At 47.9% G+C, this 22,699-nt stretch overlaps 1 protein-coding gene across 15 annotated transcripts in view; it reads right to left on the reverse strand.

Annotated features, from left to right (window-relative positions):
- Positions 1-22,699, reverse strand: part of OTOF (otoferlin) — a 231,503-nt gene that overhangs the window by 155,131 nt on the left and 53,673 nt on the right. For all 15 annotated transcript variants that reach the window (XM_053249912.1, XM_053249855.1, XM_053249883.1 and 12 more), the window contains exon 3: positions 19,318-19,406. In XM_053249912.1, coding sequence (XP_053105887.1) covers positions 19,318-19,406 — 89 coding nt within the window. The remainder of the gene's footprint in view (positions 1-19,317; positions 19,407-22,699) is intronic.

The following is a 22,699-nucleotide window of genomic DNA, read 5'->3' on the forward strand; positions in this document are numbered from 1 at the left end:
AGATCTCTTGCAACTTTCCTTGGAAACTTCCTCCTAGAGCAGGGGTGGGCAGACCTGGCCCTCCAACTGCTGTTGAACTACAACTCCCCTCATTCCTGGCCATAATACATTGTGGCTGGGGACGATGGGAATTGTAATTCAACAACAGCTGGAGGGCCAAGTTTGCCCATCCCAGTCCGAGAGCCTCTAATGGCTGCCTGTCCAACAGCACCTGATGAATTCCCGGTGAACTGCCCTGTAATGAGTTCGTTCCTGTCCTCTGCAGGGGACACTTATTGAGAGTAAGCTAGGAATGAAAGGCCCTCTCCCTCATGGGGAACAGGAACCCGCTTGTTTAGGGCAATCAGTCATTGATACGTTGCTAATTCTAGGTGGTGCTGAAGAGGTAACAGAGTCCTCTTCTGCCCCAGGGGGTCTCAAACTGGGGTCCACAGATGTCGGACTACAACTTTCTCTGGCCACTGTGACTGGGGATGATGAGACTTGTAGTGCAACAACATCTAAGGACCCAGGTTTGAGACCCCTGTTCTAGTCCTCCCTAGAGATATGGAGGACTGGAAAAAGACAGGAATAATATTCCTAGGGGGGAAACGAGGAGAAATAACTGTGTCCCCCACCCCTATTTTTCTCCCCCCCCCCCCGGCCTTAACGTCTCTAGTTCCTACAATGGAAGAAGTCCCAATTGAAAGTTACTGCAGACATGAAACAATTCAAGTGCGCTTTCCCCACCCACATTGAACCAACTGGCACTGCGATTGCATTTTACATGGGGTGGGGGATGTGGAGCAACTCAGCACACATGGGAAGGCAAAGGTCCAGGAAGGACATGGGGATGTTCTGTAAAAAGGGCCTGAACAAAAACTGGCCATGGCAGACTGAACACGGGGCGGCCCTTTCATGAGGCAAGGTGAGCTGGCTGCCTCAGGGGGCAGACCACTGAGGTGCCAGCAGCAGGGCAACGAGATGCCCCCCAGCACTGCCAGCAGAGCAGCTCTTCAGACCAACCTGACCCTGGCGAGCTCTGCCAGGAGTGCCTCTTCCCCCCACCCCCTGCAAAGCGTGCAGGGAAGACGAGGAGGAGACAGGCCTCTCCATCCCCCATGCCACTTCCAAGCCGTGCAAGGGTCAGTTCTGAAAGGGGGCTGCCCACCCCCCCACCAGGGACATCACGGGGCAAGGCAACATCCAGTGCCTCACCTCAGGGACTGCAGTATGGGGGGGTGGGGGACTCCTGACTGAACAGCTCGAGTGGGTGCACGCAAAGCCCCCCTCCCCAGCTGAATGGCTTGTGCTCTCCACTTTCCAGAGTGGCAGGACATTTAGCAGAAAGAAGAGATAACCCTGAGCACAGGGGACAACATATGCTCCTAGGCAGACAGTGCTAGCCATTAAGGCCCCAACAGGTTGCCCAGGAGGAAAGAGCAGGCAGCCCACCCTCCAGGAAGGCTGCTTCTTGCCACCCGGCTACAAAACTCCAAAGCGTTGCCCCTTGGCTGGCTCCATCTTCCAAGCCACCCAAGGGTCTCCTGCAGCCCCATCGGAGCAGATGAGCCGTGACCATCAAGACCCACCCTGCTCACCAAGCAGGAGAAGGAGGCCATCTCTTGGACGGGTTCAGGCCTCCGCTCTGCCCTGCCCTTCTGCCCCCAGCCTCCTGGGGGTGCCGCCCCCACCTCCTTGACACAGGCATCCCCGTGTGCGCCCCTCCATTGCCCGCCTGGTCAAGAGACTGGCAGACAGCTGCCCTCGGCATCTTGGGCCAGTGCCCGGCCTGGGGATGGGGGGGACAGATCATGTTGCGGCTAGTTAGCCACAGGCTGCTTGGTGGCTGGGGGGGGGGGGCAGGAAGACGGCTCCGTCACAAAGCCACACCGCCGAGCTTCAGAAGGGGCCCTATCAATAATTCAGGCCCCAGTGGGGATCACATGTCACGCCTTTATTTGGGTCTCCTCCATCTGGTAAGCAGAGAGCCCTTATCAAGCCTCAGTATGTGATGCAGAGACGGTCACACGTGCCGTTCTTCCCTGACCCTGCTGCCGATGCAAGCCCCACACAGGCACACCCCACAGGGCCATTTTCAAGACAGAAGGGCCAAGAGGGCCGAGGCTCCGTTATTTGCATGCTGTTGCATCTATAACAGAACACTTTGCATTCTGCATTTACTCAAACCCAAGACAAAGTTTTCTCCTCGTTCTTTCCTGTTAAATATGGAGTGCCTTTAAAAGCTTCTAACTGCCACAGACAGGGCTGGCTCCAGGTTTGACTGATTCGCTCCAGCTGGTCCCTCCTCCCTGAAAGGATTTCTCTCCTCTTACGTCAGGGGTCCTCAGCCTGGGGTCCTCAGCCTGGGGTCCCCACACAGGTTGCTGGAATACAACCCCCATCATCCTCGGCCACAGTGGCTGAAGGTCTTTGTTACAGTCAACAACATCTCTGCTGTGTAAGCCCAAGCCTGGTGAAAGATGGCGTTTAATAACTCTGTGTGTGTGTGTGTGTGTGTGTCACTGTTTACTTTAATTACTGAAAGTGTAATTTGCATTTATTTTACACTTTGAACATAATTACATTGCATTAATGATCCTCAAGGGATCACTTTAGCTTAATATTGCCCAACACTGAACATTTATCCAGGTGCTGTTTGAATTAAAATCCAAATTATTATTATTTTTTTAATGCAACAAGTTGAGTTAGTCCCAGAGAGACAAATGGTCCTATGGTACTTTTTACTGAATCAATGCACACAACAGATCATTAGAAACTGAGTAGCTGACGGGGCTGAAACATCCTTTCATTAAGCATGCAATTTGGGTTCAGAGTTGTGGTCCCTGCAACATGGAATACTGTTCCAAAATGGAAGACAACCTTAGTGACACAACTGCATCACTTTTATCAACTCTGCTTCATGTGCATCCAGGCAGTATCACGCTTGAATTTTCATGTCCACAAGTGTACTCTCCTCTTGCCACATTTCAAATCTCACACCACACCATCTCCCATCATCTTGTTAAATTCTGCAGTACCGTCTTTCTCCAGCAGTTAAAATTGTGAACATTCACTCCACTCGGGTTTTACTCAGCAGTAAGACTACAATACCCATGTTGCATTGCAACTGTAAGTGAATAGGCTGATGAAATTACTTCAGAGGGTTTAAGTGGACAGTTGACAAATACTGAGAAATGGAAAATCACAGGGTCTCATTTCAATCAGGGCAATAGATTTCCATGGACTAGGAAATGGACACGGAAAAACAAGGAAAGTTTTCAAAAAGATCTCTGAACTCAGAAGGAGGTTCCAACCTCAAACTGGTATGTTAACGGATGCCAAAGGACAGATAGTAACTGATTCAGAGAAGATCAAACAGAGATCAAACAGGAGTATACTGAAAATCAGTGCAGCAGGGACGTCAACATCCAAGATACTCGAGAAGATATTCCTTACTTGCCAGAAACTCTACTACAAGAAGATGAAGTTAGATCAGCACTCCAGTCATTACCAAGTTGGAAGGCTACAGGAATTGATGGAATAGCTGCAGAAATACAGGTGAAACTCGGAAAACTAGAATATCGTGCAAAAGTCCATTAATTTCAGTAATCCAAATTAAAAGGTGAAACTGATATATGAGACAGACGCATTACATGCAAAGCGAGATAAGTCAAGCCTTAATTTGTTATAATTGTGATGATCATGGCGTACAGCTCATGAAAACCCCAAATCCACAATCCCAGAAAATTAGAATATTACATGGAACCAAGAAGACAAGGATTGTAGAATAGAACAATATCGGACCTCTGAAAAGTATACAGTGTACTGTGCTTGATTGGCCAGCAAACTCGCCTGACCTGACCCCACAGAGAATCTATGGGGCATTGCCAAGAGAAGGATGAGAGACATGAGACCAAACAATGCAGAAGAGCTGAAGGCCGCTAATGAAGCATCCTGGTCTTCCATAAGACCTCATCAGTGCCACAGGCTGATAGCATCCATGCCACGCCGCATTGAGGTAGTAATTGCTGCAAAAGGGGCCCAAACCAAGTACTGAATACATATGCATGCTTATACTTTTCAGAGGTCCGATATTGTTCTATTCTACAGTCCTTGTCTTCTTGGTTCCATGTAATATTCTAATTTTTTGGGATTGTGAATTTGGGGTTTTCATGAGCTGTACGCCATGATCATCACAATTATAACAAATTAAGGCTTGACTTATCTCGCTTTGCATGTAATGCGTCTGTCTCATATATCAGTTTCACCTTTTAATTTGCATTACTGAAATTAATGGACTTTTGCATGATATTCTAATTTTCTGAGTTTCACCTGTATGGGAGGCAACAGAAGAAGAATCAGTCAAGGCTCTAACCAAATTATGCCAGCAAATTTGGAGAACGACACAGATTGGAAGAGGTCAGTCTACATACCCATACCAAAGAAAGGAGACTTAACAGATTGTGCAAACCATCACACAATATCCTTAATTTCACAGGCTAGCAAAATAATGCTCAGGATCATCCAACATAGATTAGAGCCCTACGTGGAAAGGGAAATGCCAAATGTTCAAGCTGGTTTCAAAAAAGGCCAAGGAACAAGAGACATCATTGCTGATGCACGCTGGATAACTGAGAAAGCCAAAGAATACCAGAAAGAAGTCACTATGTGTTTTATTGACTACAGAAAAGCCTTCAATTGTGTCGACCATGTCAAGTTGTGGAATATCCTTAGGAAAATGGGCATCCCAAAACATCTCATCGTTCTCATGAGAGACCTATGCACAAGACAGGAAACCACAGTCCAGATGGAACATGGTGAAACAGACTGGTTCCAGATCAGCAAAGGAGTAAGACAAGGCTATATACTTTCTCCTTCTTTATTCAATTTATATCCTGAACATATACTGAGAGAACCTGGATTGGAAGAGCAGGGAAGAGCAGACACAGCTGAGAAGGTGAGCAAGCCTTTCTAAACATCTAGCCTTTCCCCCTTCAAACAAACTAACAGGAAGAGGGGAGTTTTGCAGGGGCTGTTTTTCTTTAGTCTCTCTATCTCTGTGTGTGTTACTTGTTAGGGTTAAGATATCACAGGGCTAGGAGTTCTTAGTAGTTCTTACCTAACTCCAGTGTTTACTTAGTGGCTGCCTGGAGGGGGTGGAGTCAGCTAGGGCTGGGAGAGGCCCCACATTCCTTTCCTTTGACTCACATCCTGTGTGACAGTTGGAAGGCTACTCTACATATGAGGTGAAGGCCCAAGAGCATAGCGAACAGAGGATAGCAAACAGGACGTAGGAGTTTTGCAGGAGTGTAGCGGGAAGTGTGCGGGGGAGCCTGGAACAAGCCCCTGCGATCACAAGGAGCACAAGGAGCCTGGTGGAGAAGAGAACGTAAGTACATATCCCTCCCTCGTATCCCTCCTATTCTTGGGAAAGGCTGTTTGGACAGTAAAATAGCTGAGCATTAAGGCTGAGACCTATCCTAACAAAATATCTAATAAACAGACAGTAAGCTCCCTAAATACTGTAAAGAGCCACCTAAAACAGTATGAAGATAGAAGGTCAGCAGGGGAAGGGGCACTTCCCAGTGTATTGCACACAGTGCCACATGTACGACTATTTGCTCCATGGGCAGAAGTCATGGGTGTGTGCTCGGTGCAAGGAGCTCCTGGCTCTCAGGGAACAAATCTGTTCCCTCGAGCCCAAGGTGGAGGATCTGGAGAAGCTCAGGGAGACAGAGAGGCATGTGGACAAGACCTTCAGGGATGTGATAGAGGCATCCCACTCCAGGGCTGGTAGCTCCTTGGCTATCAGGGAGAATGAAGGTCTTGGGCAAGGAGGACATCGGTCTGAGGAAGAGGGAAATGCTCCTTTAGAAGGGACCCCTTCCGTGGATGATGAGCCCATATCCTCTCGCACAGGGGATACTCCTCTGGGGGGTGGGGGCCTCCTTGTAGTGGGTGATTCGATCATTAGAGAGATGGGTTTGTGACCTGCATGTTGACCGCATGGTGACTTGCCTGCCTGGTGCGAAGGTTGCGGACATTACGCAGCGTCTAGACAGGCTGTTAGGCAGTGTTGGGGAGGAGACAGCTGTCATGGTGCATGTCGGCACCAACGATGTGGGGAAATGCAGTCGGGAGGTCCTGGAAGCCAAATTTAGGCTGATAGGTAGCATTTTGAAGTCCAGGACCCCCAAGGTAGCATTCTCAGAAATGCTACCTGTTCCACACGCAGGTACAGTGAGACAGGCAGAGCTGAGGGATTTCAATGCGTGGATGCGACGTTGGTGCCAGGAGGAGGGGTTTAGATTTGTTAGGCACTGGGACACATTTTGGGGCAAGCAAGGCCTGTACAAAAGGGACGGGCTGCACTTGAACCAAGATGGAACCAGACTGCTGTTGCTTAAAATCAAAAAGGTTGCAGAGCAGCTTTTAAAACGACACCTGGGGAACAGCCGATGGGAGCTGGGCAGTATCCTGTTTGGCAAAAGCCATCCTTTAAAGTGTGAGGCTGCAAAGAATTCAGATAAAACAGAAGGGGACGGAGCAGAACCGCATAAGGAGCAGACGGGAGCCTGTGCCAGCAGGTCAAAGAGTCAAAAGAATAGCATACATCAGGGGAGAGATTCAGCATATAGGTGCTTATATGCCAATGCCAGAAGCCTCCGAGCCAAGATGGGTGAGCTGGAGTGCTTGGTGGCTAACGCAGAAATAGATATAGTGGGCATAACAGAAACATGGTGGAACAGTGAGAACCAGTGGGACACTGTTATCCCTGGGTATAAACTCTATAGAAAGGACAGGGAGGGGCGCCTTGGAGGAGGGGTAGCACTGTATGTTAAAGAAGGGATAGAATCTAACAAGCTAGAAAACCTAGGTGGACTGGAGTCCTCCACAGAAACCCTGTGGGTGACCATACAAGGCCAGAAAGGAAACGTGCTACTTGGGACATGCTATCGCCCTCCAGATCATAATGCCAACAGTGACTGGGAGTTGCAGGAGGAAATCAGGGAGGCATCAAGGAGAGGCAGGGCTGTAATAATGGGTGATTTCAACTACCCACACATAGACTGGTAAATTCACATTCAAGTCAGGGCAAAGAGGTCAAATTTCTAGATATGCTAAATGACTGTGCCCTAGAACAGTTGGTCATGGAACTGACCAGAGAGAAGGCGACCTTGGATCTAATTCTGAGTGACACCCAGGACCTGGTGCATGACGTCAGTGTCATCAACCCTTTAGGGAACAGTGACCACAGTGCCATCAAATTCAGCATACATGCGGGGAGAGAATCCCCAAGGATGTCTAACACAGACATTTTGAATTTCAGAAGAGGAAACTTCTCCAAAATGAGGAGTATGGTGAAAAGAAAGCTGAGGGGGAAAATCAGGAGAGTCACTTCGCTCCAGAGTGCATGGAGTTTACTCAAAACCACAATACCAGAAGCCCAGTTAGATTGTATACCCAAAAGGAGGAAAGGTACCACTAAGTCCAGGAGGGTGCCAGCATGGCTAACGGGTACGGTCAAGGAAGCCATAAAAGGGAAGAAGACTTCCTTCCGAAATTGGAAGGCCTTTCCAAACGAAGAGAACAGAAAGGAACACAAATTCTGGCAAAAGAAATGCAAGGTGACAATAAGGGAGGCAAAAAGAGAGTTTGAGGAACATTTAGCCAAAAGTATCAAGGGGAATAACAAAAACTTCTTTAAGTACATCAGAAGCAGGAAACCTGCCAGGGAGGCAGTTGGACCATTAGACAATGAGGGAGTGAAAGGGATTATTAAGGAGGATATGGAGGTTGCAGAGAAGCTGAATGAGTTCTTTGCATCTGTCTTCACGGCAGAGGATACTGAGCATATACCTGTTCCTGAACCAGGCTTTTTAGGGATGGAGGCTAGAGGCTGAGTCAGATAGAAGTGACAAGGGATGATGTTCTAAACTGTCTGGAAAAACTGAAAGCTAACAAATCACCAGGGCCGGATGGCATCCATCCAAGAGTCCTCAAAGAACTCAAATGTGAAATTGCCGACTTCCTTGCTAAAATATTTAACTTATCCCTGAAATCGGGCTCTGTACCAGAGGACTGGAGAGTAGCAAATGTAACACCGATTTTCAAAAATCCAGGGGCGATCCGGGAAATTACAGGCCGGTTAGCCTAACATCCGTTCCAGGCAATTGATGGAAAGCATCCTCAAGGATAAAACTGTAAAGCACTTAGAAGAACAGGCCCTGCTGGGAGTGAGCCAGCATGGCTTCCGCAAAGGTAAATCTTGCCTCACCAACCTTTTGGACTTCTTTGAGAGTGTCAATGAGTGTGTGATCAAGGTGATCCAGTTGACATAGTCTACCTGGACTTCGAAAAAGCTTTTGACAAAGTTCCTCATCAAAGACTCCTGAGGAAACTTAGCGGGCATGGGATAAGGGGACAAGTACCTGTGTAGATTGCTAACTGGTTGAAAGACAGGAAAGAGAGGGTAGGTATAAATGGAGAGTTTTATAATGGAGGGAAGTAAGAAGTGGGGTCCCCCAGGGATCTGTACTGGGACCGGTGCTTTTTAATTTATTCATAAATGATCTAGAAGCAGGGGTAAACAGCGATCTGGCCAAATTTGCAGATGACACCAAACTCTTCCGGGTAGTGAAATCCCAAACGGCTTGTGAGCAGCTCCAAAAGGATCTCTCCAAACTGGGGGAGTGGGCAACAAAATGGCAAATGTGGTTCAATGTTAGCAAGTGTCAAGAGATGCACATTGGGACGAAAAACCCCAACTTCAAGTTTTTGCTGATGGGATCCGAGCTGTCGGTGACGGACCAGGAGAGGGATCTTGGGGTCGTGGTGGACAGCTCGTTGAAAGTGTCGACTCAATGTGCGGCAGCTGTGAAAAAGGCAAATTCCATGCTAGGGATCATTAGGAAGGGGACTGAAAATAAAACGGCTAACATTATAATGCCCTTATACAAAACTATGGTGTAACCACACTTGGAGTACTGCGTACAATTCTGGTCACCACATCTTAAAAAGGACATTGTTGAACTGGAGAAGGTACAGAAGAGGGCAACCAAGATGATCAGGGGCCTAGAGCACCTTTCTTATGAGGCAAGGCTACAACACCTGGGGCTTTTTAGTTTAGAAAAAAGATGATTGCGGGGGACATGATAGAGGTCCCTGGAGGAAGAGCAGGATCTATGTGCACAAATAAACAAACTCTATGGATGGATCTGCCCATCTGTACATCAATCTGCAGTGCCCCTTCATGAACAAAATACTTTCACCTCAAAACCCCAATGTTTTAATCTCCCTAGATTCCAGAATGCTGGGAAAGGTTTCGTACACTCCAACTTCATCTGAATTCCTGCTGGGGCCTCATTAAGCTGAGGTGCAATCAGGTCAATTTTGCTTATTGCAAATTACATAAATTTAGCATCCCACTCCACCCCACCCTCCTCAGCCCAAGAGAAACCATCTGCCTCTGAGTTTTCCTTCAAAATGTATGTTTGTATGTGGGCCTGTGTGCTGTTTGGTTTTGATTTTTCTTTAATGAAACAGTTTCCGTGGAGACTAGAAAGATTATGAGGCCAGAACAAGCAACGGTGTCCTGGGAGGCTAGATCCGGGCCTTCTCCCAAGATTTGCATTCTAGAGGCCTCCATGCTTCAGTCAGGGGTTCTCAACCTTGGGTGGAAGAATTGGGGTGGATTAATCTTGAACTGGGGTGGATGGCATCATCACAACCAACTACGCTGTTGAGGTGTCCCTATGTGTTCCTACAGCTGTACCCAACTTGGTTCATATTGGTCCAGGCATTGTGAAGTTGATAGACTTACAGGTACAGAATGCTGGGTGATCTCATAAGCTCACATAGACTGTGCACATCCACACACAGGTATTGACAGAGAAGCCAAATTTCTCGACAGGCTAAATGACTGTGCCTTAGAACAGTTGGTCACGGAACCAACCAGAGAGCAGGAGACCTTGGATTTAATCCTGCATGGCACTCAGAACCTGGTGTGAGATGTTAGAGTTGCAGAACCATTGGGGAACAGTGACCACAGGGTGATCCAATTCAGCTTATATGCAAGTGGAGCACTGCCAAGGGAATCCAACACAAATGTTTCGGACTTCAGAAGCGGAAACTTCTCAAAAATACAGGGAAAGTCAGAAGGCCCAAAGGGAAAGTCAGGAGGCCCAAATCACCCTAGAAAGCATGGAACTTAAACCACAATAATAGAAGCTCAGTTGGAAGGTATACGGGTGTACATCGTCACATGCAGTCCCAGCACCTGTGGTTTCATGTATCCGCGATTGGGCAATGGAGATCAAACCTCTGTGTACTCATTAAAACCAAGGGTTAAGATCCATGTATCTGAGGTGCCTCCTAGATGACCTCTGAGGTCATCTCCAGCCACCATTTTGCTTAAAGGAACCATTTTGTGGCTCTTCTGTTTTTTTAAAAAAGGTCAGCTCTGAGAGAGGAGAGCTGGTCTTGTGGTAGCAAGCATGACTTGTCCCCATAGCTAAGCAGGGTCTGCCCTGGTTGCATATGAATGGGAGACTTGATGTGTGAGCACTGCAAGATATTCCCTCAGGGGATGAAGCACTCTGGGAAGAGCAGAAGGTTTCAAGTTCCCTCCCTAGCTTCTCCAAGATCGGGCTGAGATAGATTCCTGCCTGCAACCTTGGAGAAGCCACTGCCAGTCTGTGAAGGCAATACTGAGCTAGATAGACCAATGGTCTGACTCAGTATATGGCAGCTTCCTATGTTCCTATGTTCCATGGTTTTTTGGCCAAAAATTGGCCAAATTGGGGATAGGGAGGCATTGCTGGACAGCTGGAGACACGAAGAGCATGGTATATTGCTTTTTTGCTCCTATTTCTGCCTTTTTCTGCCCTCCAGGAACCTAACCCTCCAATTCCCATTCACTCAATGACTTGTTATCCGTGCTTTCATTATCTGCAGTTGTAGGGCAGAAAAGAACCCCCACAGATAATGAGGGCCACCTGTAACAAGAAGGAGGAAAGGTGCCACCCAGTTCAGGAGGACACCATGATGACTAGAATGGAGAGTCAGGGAAGCTCTAGAAGGGAAGATTTCCTTCAGAAAATGGAAGTCCTGCCCAAATGAAGAGAACAGGAAGAAACATAAACTCTGGCAAAAGAAATGCAAGGAGACAATAAGCGATGCAAAGAGAGAGTTTGAGGAGCAAATAGCTAGAAGTGTCAAGGGGAACAACGAAAACTTATTTAACTATATCAGAAGTAGGAAACCTGCTAGGGAGGCAGTTGGACCCTTAGATGATGAAGGCATGAAAGGGATTATTAAGGAGGAGGAGGAGATTGCAGAGAAGCTGAATGAATTCTTTGCATCTGTCCTCATAGCGGAGGATACTGACCATATACCCACTCCGGAACTGAGCTTCTCAAGCTTTGAAGCTGAAGGAATGGGTCAATTTGAGGTAACAAGAGAGGAAGTTCTAAACTGTCTTGAAAAACTAAAAATTAACAAATCTCCAGGGCCAAATGGAATCCACCCAAGAATCCTGAAGGAACTCAAATGCGAAACTGCTGAACTCCTAGGAAAACCAAGTAACTTGTCCCTACAATCAGTACTAGGTGATTGGAAAGCAATATAACTCCGACTTCCAAAAAAGGATCCAGGGGGGATCCGGGAAACTACAGGCTGGTTAACTTAACTTCTGTGTCAGGTGAATTGATGGAAAACATTCTTAAGGATAAAACTGTAAAGCACATAGAAGAACAGGCCTTGCTGAAGGAGAACCAGCCTGGCTTCTGCAAAGGCAGGTCTTGCCTCACGAACCTTTTGGAGTTCTTTGAGAGTGTCAACAGGCATGTGGATAAAGGTGATCTGGTTGGCATAGTATACTTGGACTTCCAAAAAGCTTTTGATAAAAGTTCCCCACCAAAGGCTCTTGAGTAAATTTAGAAGTAATGGAATAAGGGGACAGGTTCATGTGTGGATTGATAACTGGTTGAAGGACAGGAAAAGGCAAGTAGGAATAAATGGATAGTTTTCACAACTGAAGGAAGTAAGAAATGGAGTCCCCCAGGGATCGGTACTGGGACCAGTGCTCTTTAACTTGTTCATAAATGAAACTTTACACTTGCTTACATTGAACTGCATTTGCCATTTTGTTGCCCACTCCTCTAGTTTGGAGAGATCCGTTTGGAGCTCCTCACAATCTGTTTTGGATTTTACTACCCTAAATAGCTTAGTGTCATCTGCAAATTTGGCCACTGGGGCCCCCCGGCCAGGGTATACTCGTGGGTCAAATGGGCCGTAACCCAAAATTTGGCTTAAAATAAGCCAAATCTTGCAACAGATTTTTCATGCCTATTTGTCTGGCAGCTACAGGCCACCTCCAGCCTCAGAGGCACAATGCCTCTCAATACCAGTTGCAGGGGAGCAACAGCAAGAGAGAGGGCAGGCCCTCACCTCTTGCCTGTGGGCTTCTCAGAGGGATCTGGTGGACCATTGGTCTATCTAGCTCAGTATTGTCTTCACAGACTGGCAGCATCTCCAAGACAGGGCTGAGAGAGAGCTCTGCCTGCAACCCTGGAGAAGCCGCTGCCAGTCTGTGAAGACAATACTGAGCTAGATAGACCAATGGTCTGACTCAGTATATGGCAGCTTCCTATGTTCCTATGTTCATCAGAAGTGGATGTTAGCCCCAACGGCTGTGAAGCTCTGCTCTGAGGAGAGGCTCTTCCTTTCTGAAGCCTGAGTCCCTCTGGCCAACAAGGGGGTCTAGCCAGCTCCTTCATGTACTGGGCTTCCCATTAGGTCATCTGAACCTGGATGGGGGACTAGGGACCCTCCTTGGCTGAGGTCTTTCTCCTGTTTGCAACAACTGCCTAGAGCCTTGGAGTCAGGCGGTATGCACATTAATTAAATAAGTGAATAATAATTAACCTGCTGATTTCTGAAGCGATACAACACCCTGGAGTCACAAGCTGTCTCTTGTGATTGTGAAACAATTGGTAAAACCATGAGTGCCGGTTGTACTATATATCGTTATATTCTAAACTGAGTTCTATAAGAAAGTACTAACAGAATCATGATTGCTGGAGGTTACTACTTAGTTATTGTGGGGTTTTTAAATCTGGTCGATGACTGTAATAAAGATTCAATTCCATTCCACCCTGGAGCATCTGCACACAAGCCAGGTGGAGTGTCAAACCACCCTCAAGTCTGTCTTCAGCCTCAGTCTTTTTTATTTTTATGTAACAGTGTTATGTTTTTAAAAACCAAATACATTTTTTAAACTCTTGTGCTCGTTCTCTCGCCTTTATGCAAGAGAAAACTAGATGCCCTTTTGATATATACCCACTGGGGAGACTAGCAGCTCCAAGCCCAGCAGAAGCACCATATGAATGAAAGCAACACGGTCCATTCCTACCTCTCAGGTAGATCCCAGATGGTGTCACTTGGAGACTGTTGTTCTGCAAAGCGAGAACTAAAGTGTGGAGTTCCACAAGGCTCCATACTGTCTCCAATGCTTTTTAACATCTACATGAAACCACTAGGTGAGATCATCAGGAGGTTTGGTGCTGGGTGTTAACAATATGCAGATGACACCCAGATTTCTCTATGTCACCCTCATTAGACATATCTTCTCTAAATGCCTGCCTGGGAGTGGTAATGGGCTGGATGAGGGATAACAAACTGAAGTTGAATCCATAAAAGACGGAGGTACTGACTGTGGGGGGTCAGGACCCAGGAGATTATTTAGATCAGCCTATTCCGGATGGGGTTACACTCCCCCTGAAAGATCAGGTATGTAGCTTGGGAGTACTCCTGTATCCAAAGCTCTCCCTGGTTTCTCAGGTTGAGGCAGTGGCAAGGAATGCTTTTTATCAGCTTTGGCTGATACATCAGCTATGTCCATTTCTGGCGGTAAATGACTTTAAAACAGTGGTACATATGCTGGCAACCTCCAGGCTTGACTACTGTAATGTGCTCTGCGTGGGGCTGCCTTTGTATGCAGTCTGGAAATTACAATTGGTACAGAATGTGGCAGCCAGGTTGGTCTCTGGGTCAACATGAAGGGACCACATAGCACTGGTTTTAAAAGAACCGCACTGGCTGCCAATATGTTTCCAGGTGTAATACAAAGTGCTGATTATTATCTATAAAGCCCTCAAAGAGAGCACCTCCTTTGTCATAAACCCTCCTGCCTGTTACTATCTTCTGGAGAGGTCCGGTTACAGATGTCTCCAGCTTGTTTGGTGGTGACCCAGAACTGGGCTCTCTGTGTGGCTGCCCCAGGACTTTGGAATTTGTTCCCTGCTGAAGTAAGAGTGTTTCCTTCTCGGCTTGTTTTCAGGAAGACCGTCAAGACTCAGCTGTTCACGCAGGCTCTTAACTAGAATTCATTTTAATAATTTGTGTTAATAATTGTTTTATGCTACTGTTTTTATTGTGTTTGTTTTATGCTACTCTTTTTATTGTTTCTTGTCTTTTAATCTGTGTTGATTTTTAAATATTGTTTTAAGTTTTGTACACTGCCTAGAGATGTACATATCAGTTGGTATAAAAATATGATAGATAGATAGATAGATAGATAGATAGATAGATAGATAGATAGATAATGAAAGCCCCCAGAACTCCAACCCTGTGCAAGCAGGAGCCACATGGAAACCAAGAATGAGCACCACACTTTCTGCTGTCCCTGGTTTCCATTACTAAAAGGGCACCAAAGAGAAAGAGGCAGTAGCCGTGATGAGTCAGTCACCAATTAAAGTAACATAATAAGCTCAGGGCAAAAGATAGGAGGCAAAGGGGAGCGGGATGGAATAACAGATGCTCAGTGGTGCAGTTGCAAATTCAGAAGTGCAGAAGACGCTCTCCCTGAGAAGCTGAGAAGTACCAACGCTCTGTTCCTCCTCATTACTCCCCTGCAGATGCCACAGAGGCAGGGGCGGACGCTGCGCTTGGTCCCTGGGGGGTGGCTGCTTCCCACAGCTGAGAGATCAGAACAAGGAGAGCTGGAGTAAAGTTAAGAGCTCCTTCCTGTGTGGATTCTCCATCAGCTTATGACTCTATCGCGAATGGTAGACTTGCCTGTGTGAATGGAAGACCGCAGATATGAGAAATCAATGACGCTGTTCACATGAGCAGCCCTACCCAGCCTTGGGCAGCCCTATCTGGCTAAGGCTGTTCATGTGAAGCACCAGGATCATGGCCAACACCGGCACGGCCCTCCCAGGTAGCCCGGAATTTCTACCCGACCATTTACCTGGGTAAAAGGCCATGAGCACGCCGTTTTACCCAGGTACAGGGCTGTGTGAACACAGACACAGAGCCCAGCGCCTAGAGCACCCAACTCATGGCAGAGTCCCTCAATGCAATGTGCTTGTTGCACCGTGCATTGTAGGATATCTGGAGGCTGGGACACATTTTCCCCAGTCTCCAGAATTATTTATTCATTCATTCATCACATTTATATACCACCACACGGCTCACAAAAGCATGGGTCGGGTGGGCACCAGATTGTCTGGGGGGAAGGTAGGTGTTCTCCTGCCCCACCCCCAGCGCTCTCAAAAGTCAGGTGAATGACCGCGATATATAACTTGAAACAGAGAGGATGTTTCTGGATATATAGACTGGATGCACTAACATCCCATGGCCTAAACCTGGGTGTTTGCCAGATTATACACTGCAACAGTTTCGCAACGTGTCCACTAAGGGTCCCTCCATATTGGCCATGTTTCAACATTGCGGTCACTGCACTGTCAGCAGGTTGCCGTTCGTATTTCCAATGCCTTGTTTCAGATTTTATTGAAGCATTGTAGCGCTGTAATGCTGTATATGTGTTGCAGGAAAGTAGCTGTATTGTTTCATTGTAGGAAGCTTGGCCCATCGTTTATGCATTACAGTGTGGTGTGGTGTGGTGTGGTGTGGTGTGGTGTGGTGTGGTGTGGTGTGGTGTGGTGTGGTGTGGACAGTTCAAACTGCAGTGCAACTCTTTGTTGATTTTTACAGCCCCTTTCCATCCCATTCATGAAATAATCTTTCTGTGAAATGGGGTGGAAAAAGTCCCACCCAGGTCCTTGAACAAAGGTGCAACCCGGTTTTCATCTGCTTTCGGCTTTTGATTTCGTTCACAATTGCTTTTGTTTTTCATCAGACTTATTTTTCAGAGACGTTAATGTTTCCTCCTTTTTGTGTGTGTGCTGTGGATTGGCTGGCTTATTCGGCAGATCGAGGATCTGTTGACATGTGAAGCCACAGAGATCTATGCCCTTGCGCAAGGGTCAGCTTTCAGCCATAGTTGGGCTTCCCCCTGCTAGCGGCTTGGCACAAAGGCAGCAAGAATTTTTTTAAGCGTTCATCACGTCAGTGGTTCCCTGCCCCCTTCACAACACCCATTGGCCCGAAATGGAGGAAGGGCAGTGAATGCGATTCAGGTGGGATATGGACACCCCCTACCCAGAAAACCCACTGCAGTGGTGGGCAATATGAACGGCCAAACCCCTCTCACGATGCATTGAAAAACGCATCAAGAAATACTGTATTCGTAGTTTTAAGCCACTGCCTCATACCGTTGCACTTTGCAACACTTTAAGCAGCGCAAATCTCATAGTCCAGAAAATGCCCTGGAGGAGTACACTTGATATCTCCTAGCAACTGCATATACGTTCCATCCTCTGCTCTACAACCATCCACTGAGCCCAGCAGCTCCCATTCATAGCAGAGCCATTGAGGAAGCCACAATGCTTTGCTTTCTATCATCGCTCCCCATTTTAAGGGGCAATTCTCCTCTATTGAGCAACTCTCCCTATCTGGCCCTAGCACAACAGCACCCCTCCAGTGACGGCTGATGGTGTCAGCCTTATGTTCCTCTGGAGATGGTGAACCCTTTGGCCAAACAGAACCTCTCTCTCTCTCTCTCTCTCTGAACTGCTTTGAGAACATTGGTTGAAATGTGGTATATAAATATTACTAGTACTAATAAAAATATTTATATACCACTTTTCAGCAGAAGCTTCCAAAACAGAAAAATAAACAATAAGTAAATAAGATGCTTTTACTACTACATAAACAAAATATATGTAGTAGTAGTCATAGTTATTTTAATTGCTATTCATAAATAAGACTTTTTGTGTCTTCTAGGATCCAGAAACTATGTGTGTGTGTATGTGTGTGTGTGTGTGTGTGTGTGTGTGTGTATCTGTTTGATGCTTTAATTTTCTCATCTACACATGTACACACACACACACACGAACCAGCTTGAAGATCTTATTTAGGAAAGAACATCTGCTGCAGACCTTAAAGCCCCCTTCATACATACAGAATGGGAGCCTCCTCCACAGATGGCCACATGGGCAGGTTCAACCATGGAAGTCTTTCAAGTGTACTTGTCACCCTGCCAGGTGGAAACACCACCACTCGAGAAGGCAAGATCCATATGACTGGCCCTGGCCATGCAACCATGGGGCCCCACATGTTGGCCCCACACATGCACCTAGGAACATAGGAAGCTGCCTAATACCAAGTCAGACCCTTGGTCCATCTAGTTCAGTATCATTCTACACAGATTGGCAGAGGCTTCTCCCAGGTTGCAGGCAGGAATCTCTCTCAGCCCTATCTTGGAGATGCTGCCCAGGAGGGGACTTGGAACCTAGATGCTCTTCCCAGAGTGGCTCCATCCCCTAAAGGGAATATCTGACAGTGCGCACACTTCTAGTCTCCCATTCAAATGCAAACCAGGATGGACCCTGCATAGCAAAGGGGACAAGTCATGCTTGCTCCCAAAAGACCAGGTCTCCTCCTCTGCAACATGGGATCATCATGCCATGCGGAAGCAGGCCTCTGTGCTGCTTGGTGTGTGTGTGTGTGTGTGTGTGAAGAGAGCCAACCGAATCCTCCTCCTCCTCCTCCTCCTCCTCCTCCTCCTCCTCCACCTCATCTAAGTGCAAACAGTGATTTGCATGCTGTGCAGAGTACCAAAGAAGAGCCCAGTCCCTGAGCGGAAGGCCTCCTAAGGCATTGACAAACCCCAAAACAGCACTAGCTGAGATCCAGGACTTTCCCAGACCCGCCAATTGCTCAATGATCAATGCACGGCTGCTACTCATCTGCAGTGGAGGAGCCAAGCATCTTTCTCCGAGCTCGTGCATCTGTGGGAAGGCTCTTTCTTTGCTCACTGGGAAGATGAAAGTTGATCCCGCCCCTCCACCCATAGGTGTGGCATCCATTGGAAAAGGGGAGACAAATGTCCCCCGGCCCGGAGGGTCAGGGGACCCACAAAGGGGCCAGAAGGTTGCTGCTGGGCAATGCTGGGGGGCACAGCGCCTCCCCCCAGCTCCCTCTTGCGCTTCCTCCTCCCAGCCCCTCGCCACTGCTCCGCCCCCTGGCCTGGGCACCATGCAGGAGCTGCCGGAGGAGGGGCTGCCCGGGCCCAATCCCCCACCCCCAGACAGAGGACGGCATCCCTGCACCCGGCCCCGATCCATGCCGTTAAGCCGGTGCTGCTGCGGCCACCCTCCAGAAAGAATCACCCAACAGTGAGTTCAAGAGATGGGGAGGGGAAGGCTTTTGGGGCGGGGGTTAAAGTTGCCCCACCCCCTTGCATCTGATGTCCGACACAGAGGACGTGGCTTTGGGCTCTGGGGCATGCACGTGATTTGTGTGTGCGAGGAGGCCCCCTGGCTGAACTTTGTCCCCTGGCCGCCAGGAACCTCACTACGTCCCGGCCTCCACTGCCAATCCATGAAATGTATTGTGCACATGGCGACTGGGCAGTTCCTGTGAGCAGCGACACACAAGCCTCTCCCCTTTTTCCTGCAACTTCTTGAAACTGCCCGTTTTGCTTTTGCCAAGGGGTTCCCCTTGTCCTGCCAAACACCAAAGGAAGAACCTGCAGGACTTTTGTCAGGTCGGTGCTCCTCCGAGCAGGTGCCCCGTGGGTCACGGACTGTCGCTCTGCTCTTGCTGCCCCCCTGGGCTGCTGTCTGAAGGAGAGGGTGGCTGGCTGCAATAGGCACTTGCAGCAGGCCAGGAGCTGCCTGGGTCAACCAGCTGACCCCAGAGAGCTAATCTCACCCCACTGCCTGCTGCAAAGCTCTAAGGCCCGCTGTGCCCCCTCAGTCTGGCAGCCTTTTTCCAAGGGAGGCCACGAGGCTGAGAGAAATTCCATGCCCACCTGTCAGTCTGCCTGCTCCTGCTCCAAGGAAAGGTGGTCTCCAAACAGGCTCCCAGCACCACCACGCCAAAGAACCGATGTTGAGAAGAATCCACGTTCCATGGGAGCTCAATGCTAAAAGGCCCCAAAGGACTAAGGAATAAAACCTGCTCGGTGTGCACAGCATCACTGACCTGTTGGAGAAGACTTTGCTGTAGTTGAACACCTGGATTTCCAACATTTCGTTGACATCGATGCTGCTGGCGATGGGCCATCGGAACGTCTATGGAGAGAGATCAGAAGGAGGCATCTCAGAGGAAGGGCAGCCCAGGACACAGAATATATGCAGATCATGGCTGGATATCCCCCACCACCACCCTCCACCCACTCTCACAAATGTTTCTCCAGTGTTTTCATGGGCCATGGGCCACTCAGCCACGAAGGAACATATACCTGGCACCGATGGATCAAGGAAACAAATGTACATCCAGGTATCCTGTTCAGAACCTGCAATCCAGAAAAGCCTAGCTTCCATTCTTACAAAGCAAGATTCTGGCTCTTCTGGTTTATTGACAAAACCAATTTTGCTTGTCCTTATCAACTTCTATCATGTTCCACTTTGATGATTTAATCTTCTAAACCTAACAGCCATAAGTGCTTTCATCTCTCCTAGCGGAGAAGGTGCTCCAGCCCTCCACACAATAGTCCAGAACATCCTTTTCTGTGCCTTTTATAGCACTGTACTTTAAGGCCTGACCAGGAAATATGACCTCACATTACATGCCATATTATTCTAGTGGTTACCAGGAGGCTTTACACACAGGACTTTTACTTCGAATCTCCTCCGGAATTGAGTCCACATAGGAAGCTGCCATATACTGAGTCAGACCATTGGTCTATCTAGCTCAGTATTGTCTTCACAGACTGGCAGCAGCTTCTCCAAGGTTGCAGGCAGGAATCTCCTTCAGCCCTATCTTGGAGAAGCCAGGAAGGGAACTTGAAACCTTCTGCTCTTCCCAGAGCGGCTTCATCCTCTGAGGGGAATATCTCACAGTGCTCACACATCAACTCTCCCATTCATATGCAACCAGGGTGGACCCTGCTTAGCTAAGGGGACAAATCATGCTTGCTACTACAAGACCAGCTCTCCTCTATTAGCTGCATTTACCCCAAAGTCCCTGTGGGCTATCAGGAACCAGTACAGATAGGACTCTGTTTTTCCCTGAATTGAGGTTGCGCATTCTGGCTTAGCCTGAAGTATGTCTGGCTTTTAAAAATCCTCTAGTTTCAGCAGATTGGGGGGCGGGGGGACCCGAGGCTTCTGTTATGATTCATTGCTTCTCCCTTGATGTGTGCAGTGGCCATGCCAGTAATTCGCCATTTTTCAAAACTCAGTGAAGGGGAGTTTACATAAGCTTTAGATATGCAGAATGGATGGAACCTGAGCCTTTTTGTGTGAGCTGATTCCATTAGCCTGCAATTTTCTTCATGAAAGAGAGAAAGCAAAGCTCTGATTTCTGCTTTAAGCTTCCATTCCTGTCTCTTAAATCATCTGGGAGGGGTGTGTGTGGGGGTGGGGAGAACATGAGATGAAGGCAGTCACTCATAAAGGCAAGGGTTAAGCGTTCTGCTGTTTGATCCAGCTTTTGGCAACTTGTCATGTATTTCTTCCGCTCCTCCATAGCTGTCCAACTAACAACAACAACAAAGCTCTCTAACCTCCTCCTCTCTCTGATGTGATTTGTGATTGGTTGGAGGGAAAACCTGGAGCAACCCCGTGGGAACGCACAGGAAAAAGATCTGCCAGGGATTGCAGAGAGGAGCCAACCGCTATGTGAACTGTCCATTTAATCCCCCGAATGAAACATCTTGTGAATCTGCTGTGAAGCAGATTCGCTCTTCAGATACCCCGCGGCATGAAGGCATGTATGAATAACTCCCTGGAAGAGGGGAGAAAGAGAATCAGAGCACTGGTTACGTCATGTCTTCTGCAAGATAGGGCAGTAGCTCTGTGGTAGATCCCCTGCCCTGAGTGTGGAAGGTCCCAGGTTCAATCGCTGGCTGGTAGGTCACAAAAGATTCTGCCTGGAGAGCAGCTGATACTCAGTGTATACTGAGCTGGCTGGACCAAGGACCTAGGAGATGGCAGCTTCATATGTGCGCAAACTTCTCATTCTTCCCTGAAATACAAGGGGACTTCCTTCCTGCCACTCTGAGGACAACTCCAGCCTCAGAGGCAGCAGGATGCCTCCAAATCCCAGTTGCAGGGGAGCCACAGCAGGAGAGAGGGCAAGCCCTTACCTCTTGCCTTTGGGGCTTCCCAGAGGCATCTGGTGGGCTACTGTGTGAAACAGGATGCTGGACTGGATGGGCCTTTGGGGGCCTGATCCAGCAGGGCTCTTCTTATGTTCTTATACAAATATGAGGAATATTTATATACTGCTTTTCAACAAAAGTTTCCCAAAGTGGTTTACACAGAAATAAAGTAAATAGAATAAAGAAATACAATAAAATGGCTAAAATGGCTCTGTGTCCCAAAGGGCTCACAATCTAAAAAGGAAACATAGGATAGACACCAGCAAGAGCCACTGAAGGGATGCTGTGCTGGGGATGGATGGTGCCAGTTGCTCTCCCCCTGCTCAATAAAGAGAACCACCACTTTAAAAAGGCGCCTCCGTGCTCAGTTAGCAGCAGGGGACTAACTTAAGATTAATGTTCTTCAGTTCACTCCTGACCTTTGCATTTGTCTACAGGTCTTGCAAAAGTGAGCCAAAGTAAACATCTCCCAAATAACTCAATAAGAAGGCAGAATTCCAAACTCTTGTATATTATTCTTGATAAGGATATACACTGCTATTGCTCTATCGCTTTTCAATGGAAAAATTATCAAAGCGGCTCCTACAGAAAAAGAATACTAAATAAGGAGATTCCTCCCCCCCGCCCGCTTTTTCTTGGGGATCAATCTCCCCGGTCTTCGATCTGCTCGCAGCGGAGAACATAACAAAGGCGTCTCCTGCGGGGTTTTGTTTGTGCAGCTAAGATATGCTTGCCAGGCAAGGCGTGGGCCTGCTGAGAGAAACACAGCTTGCTTGCACAGGAAAGGTTAAGAAGCGCCTCCAATATCCTGGCCCTGTGATGGTTCCACAGGGAGCATTGCAAGCCCTGTGACCAAACTGCGAGGAGTTGATGGTGGGAAGGCGGGGGAGCGGAGACACGGTGCCGCATGCCTGGGAGATCCCCAGGTGTGGGCAGAACTCGGAGAGTCTCCTTTCAAAAAAAGTGATTACATTCAGAGGTCTACCTGTATTTGCCCAAATCAAAGACAACTCTGGATTTAAGACAACCCCCTTGAAAAGTATTAGTGCCTGCATTTAATCAAAAGGAACAGGACCCTGGTGTTAAGGCAACCTCCAGATTGCTAATATCAAAAACTTGGGGCGGGGGTGGGGGGAGACAGGCTTGGATTCAGGTAAATACAGTCTAAGGAAGAAGCTTTAAAAAAAAAGTCACTGCTATTCATACTGTTTCACGAGCAAAAAGGCAGGTCCCTGACCCTGAGGAGCTTACAGTGTGCAA

Source organism: Hemicordylus capensis, chromosome 1, assembly GCF_027244095.1.
Source record: "Hemicordylus capensis ecotype Gifberg chromosome 1, rHemCap1.1.pri, whole genome shotgun sequence".
Taxonomy (NCBI): Eukaryota; Metazoa; Chordata; class Lepidosauria; order Squamata; family Cordylidae; genus Hemicordylus; species Hemicordylus capensis.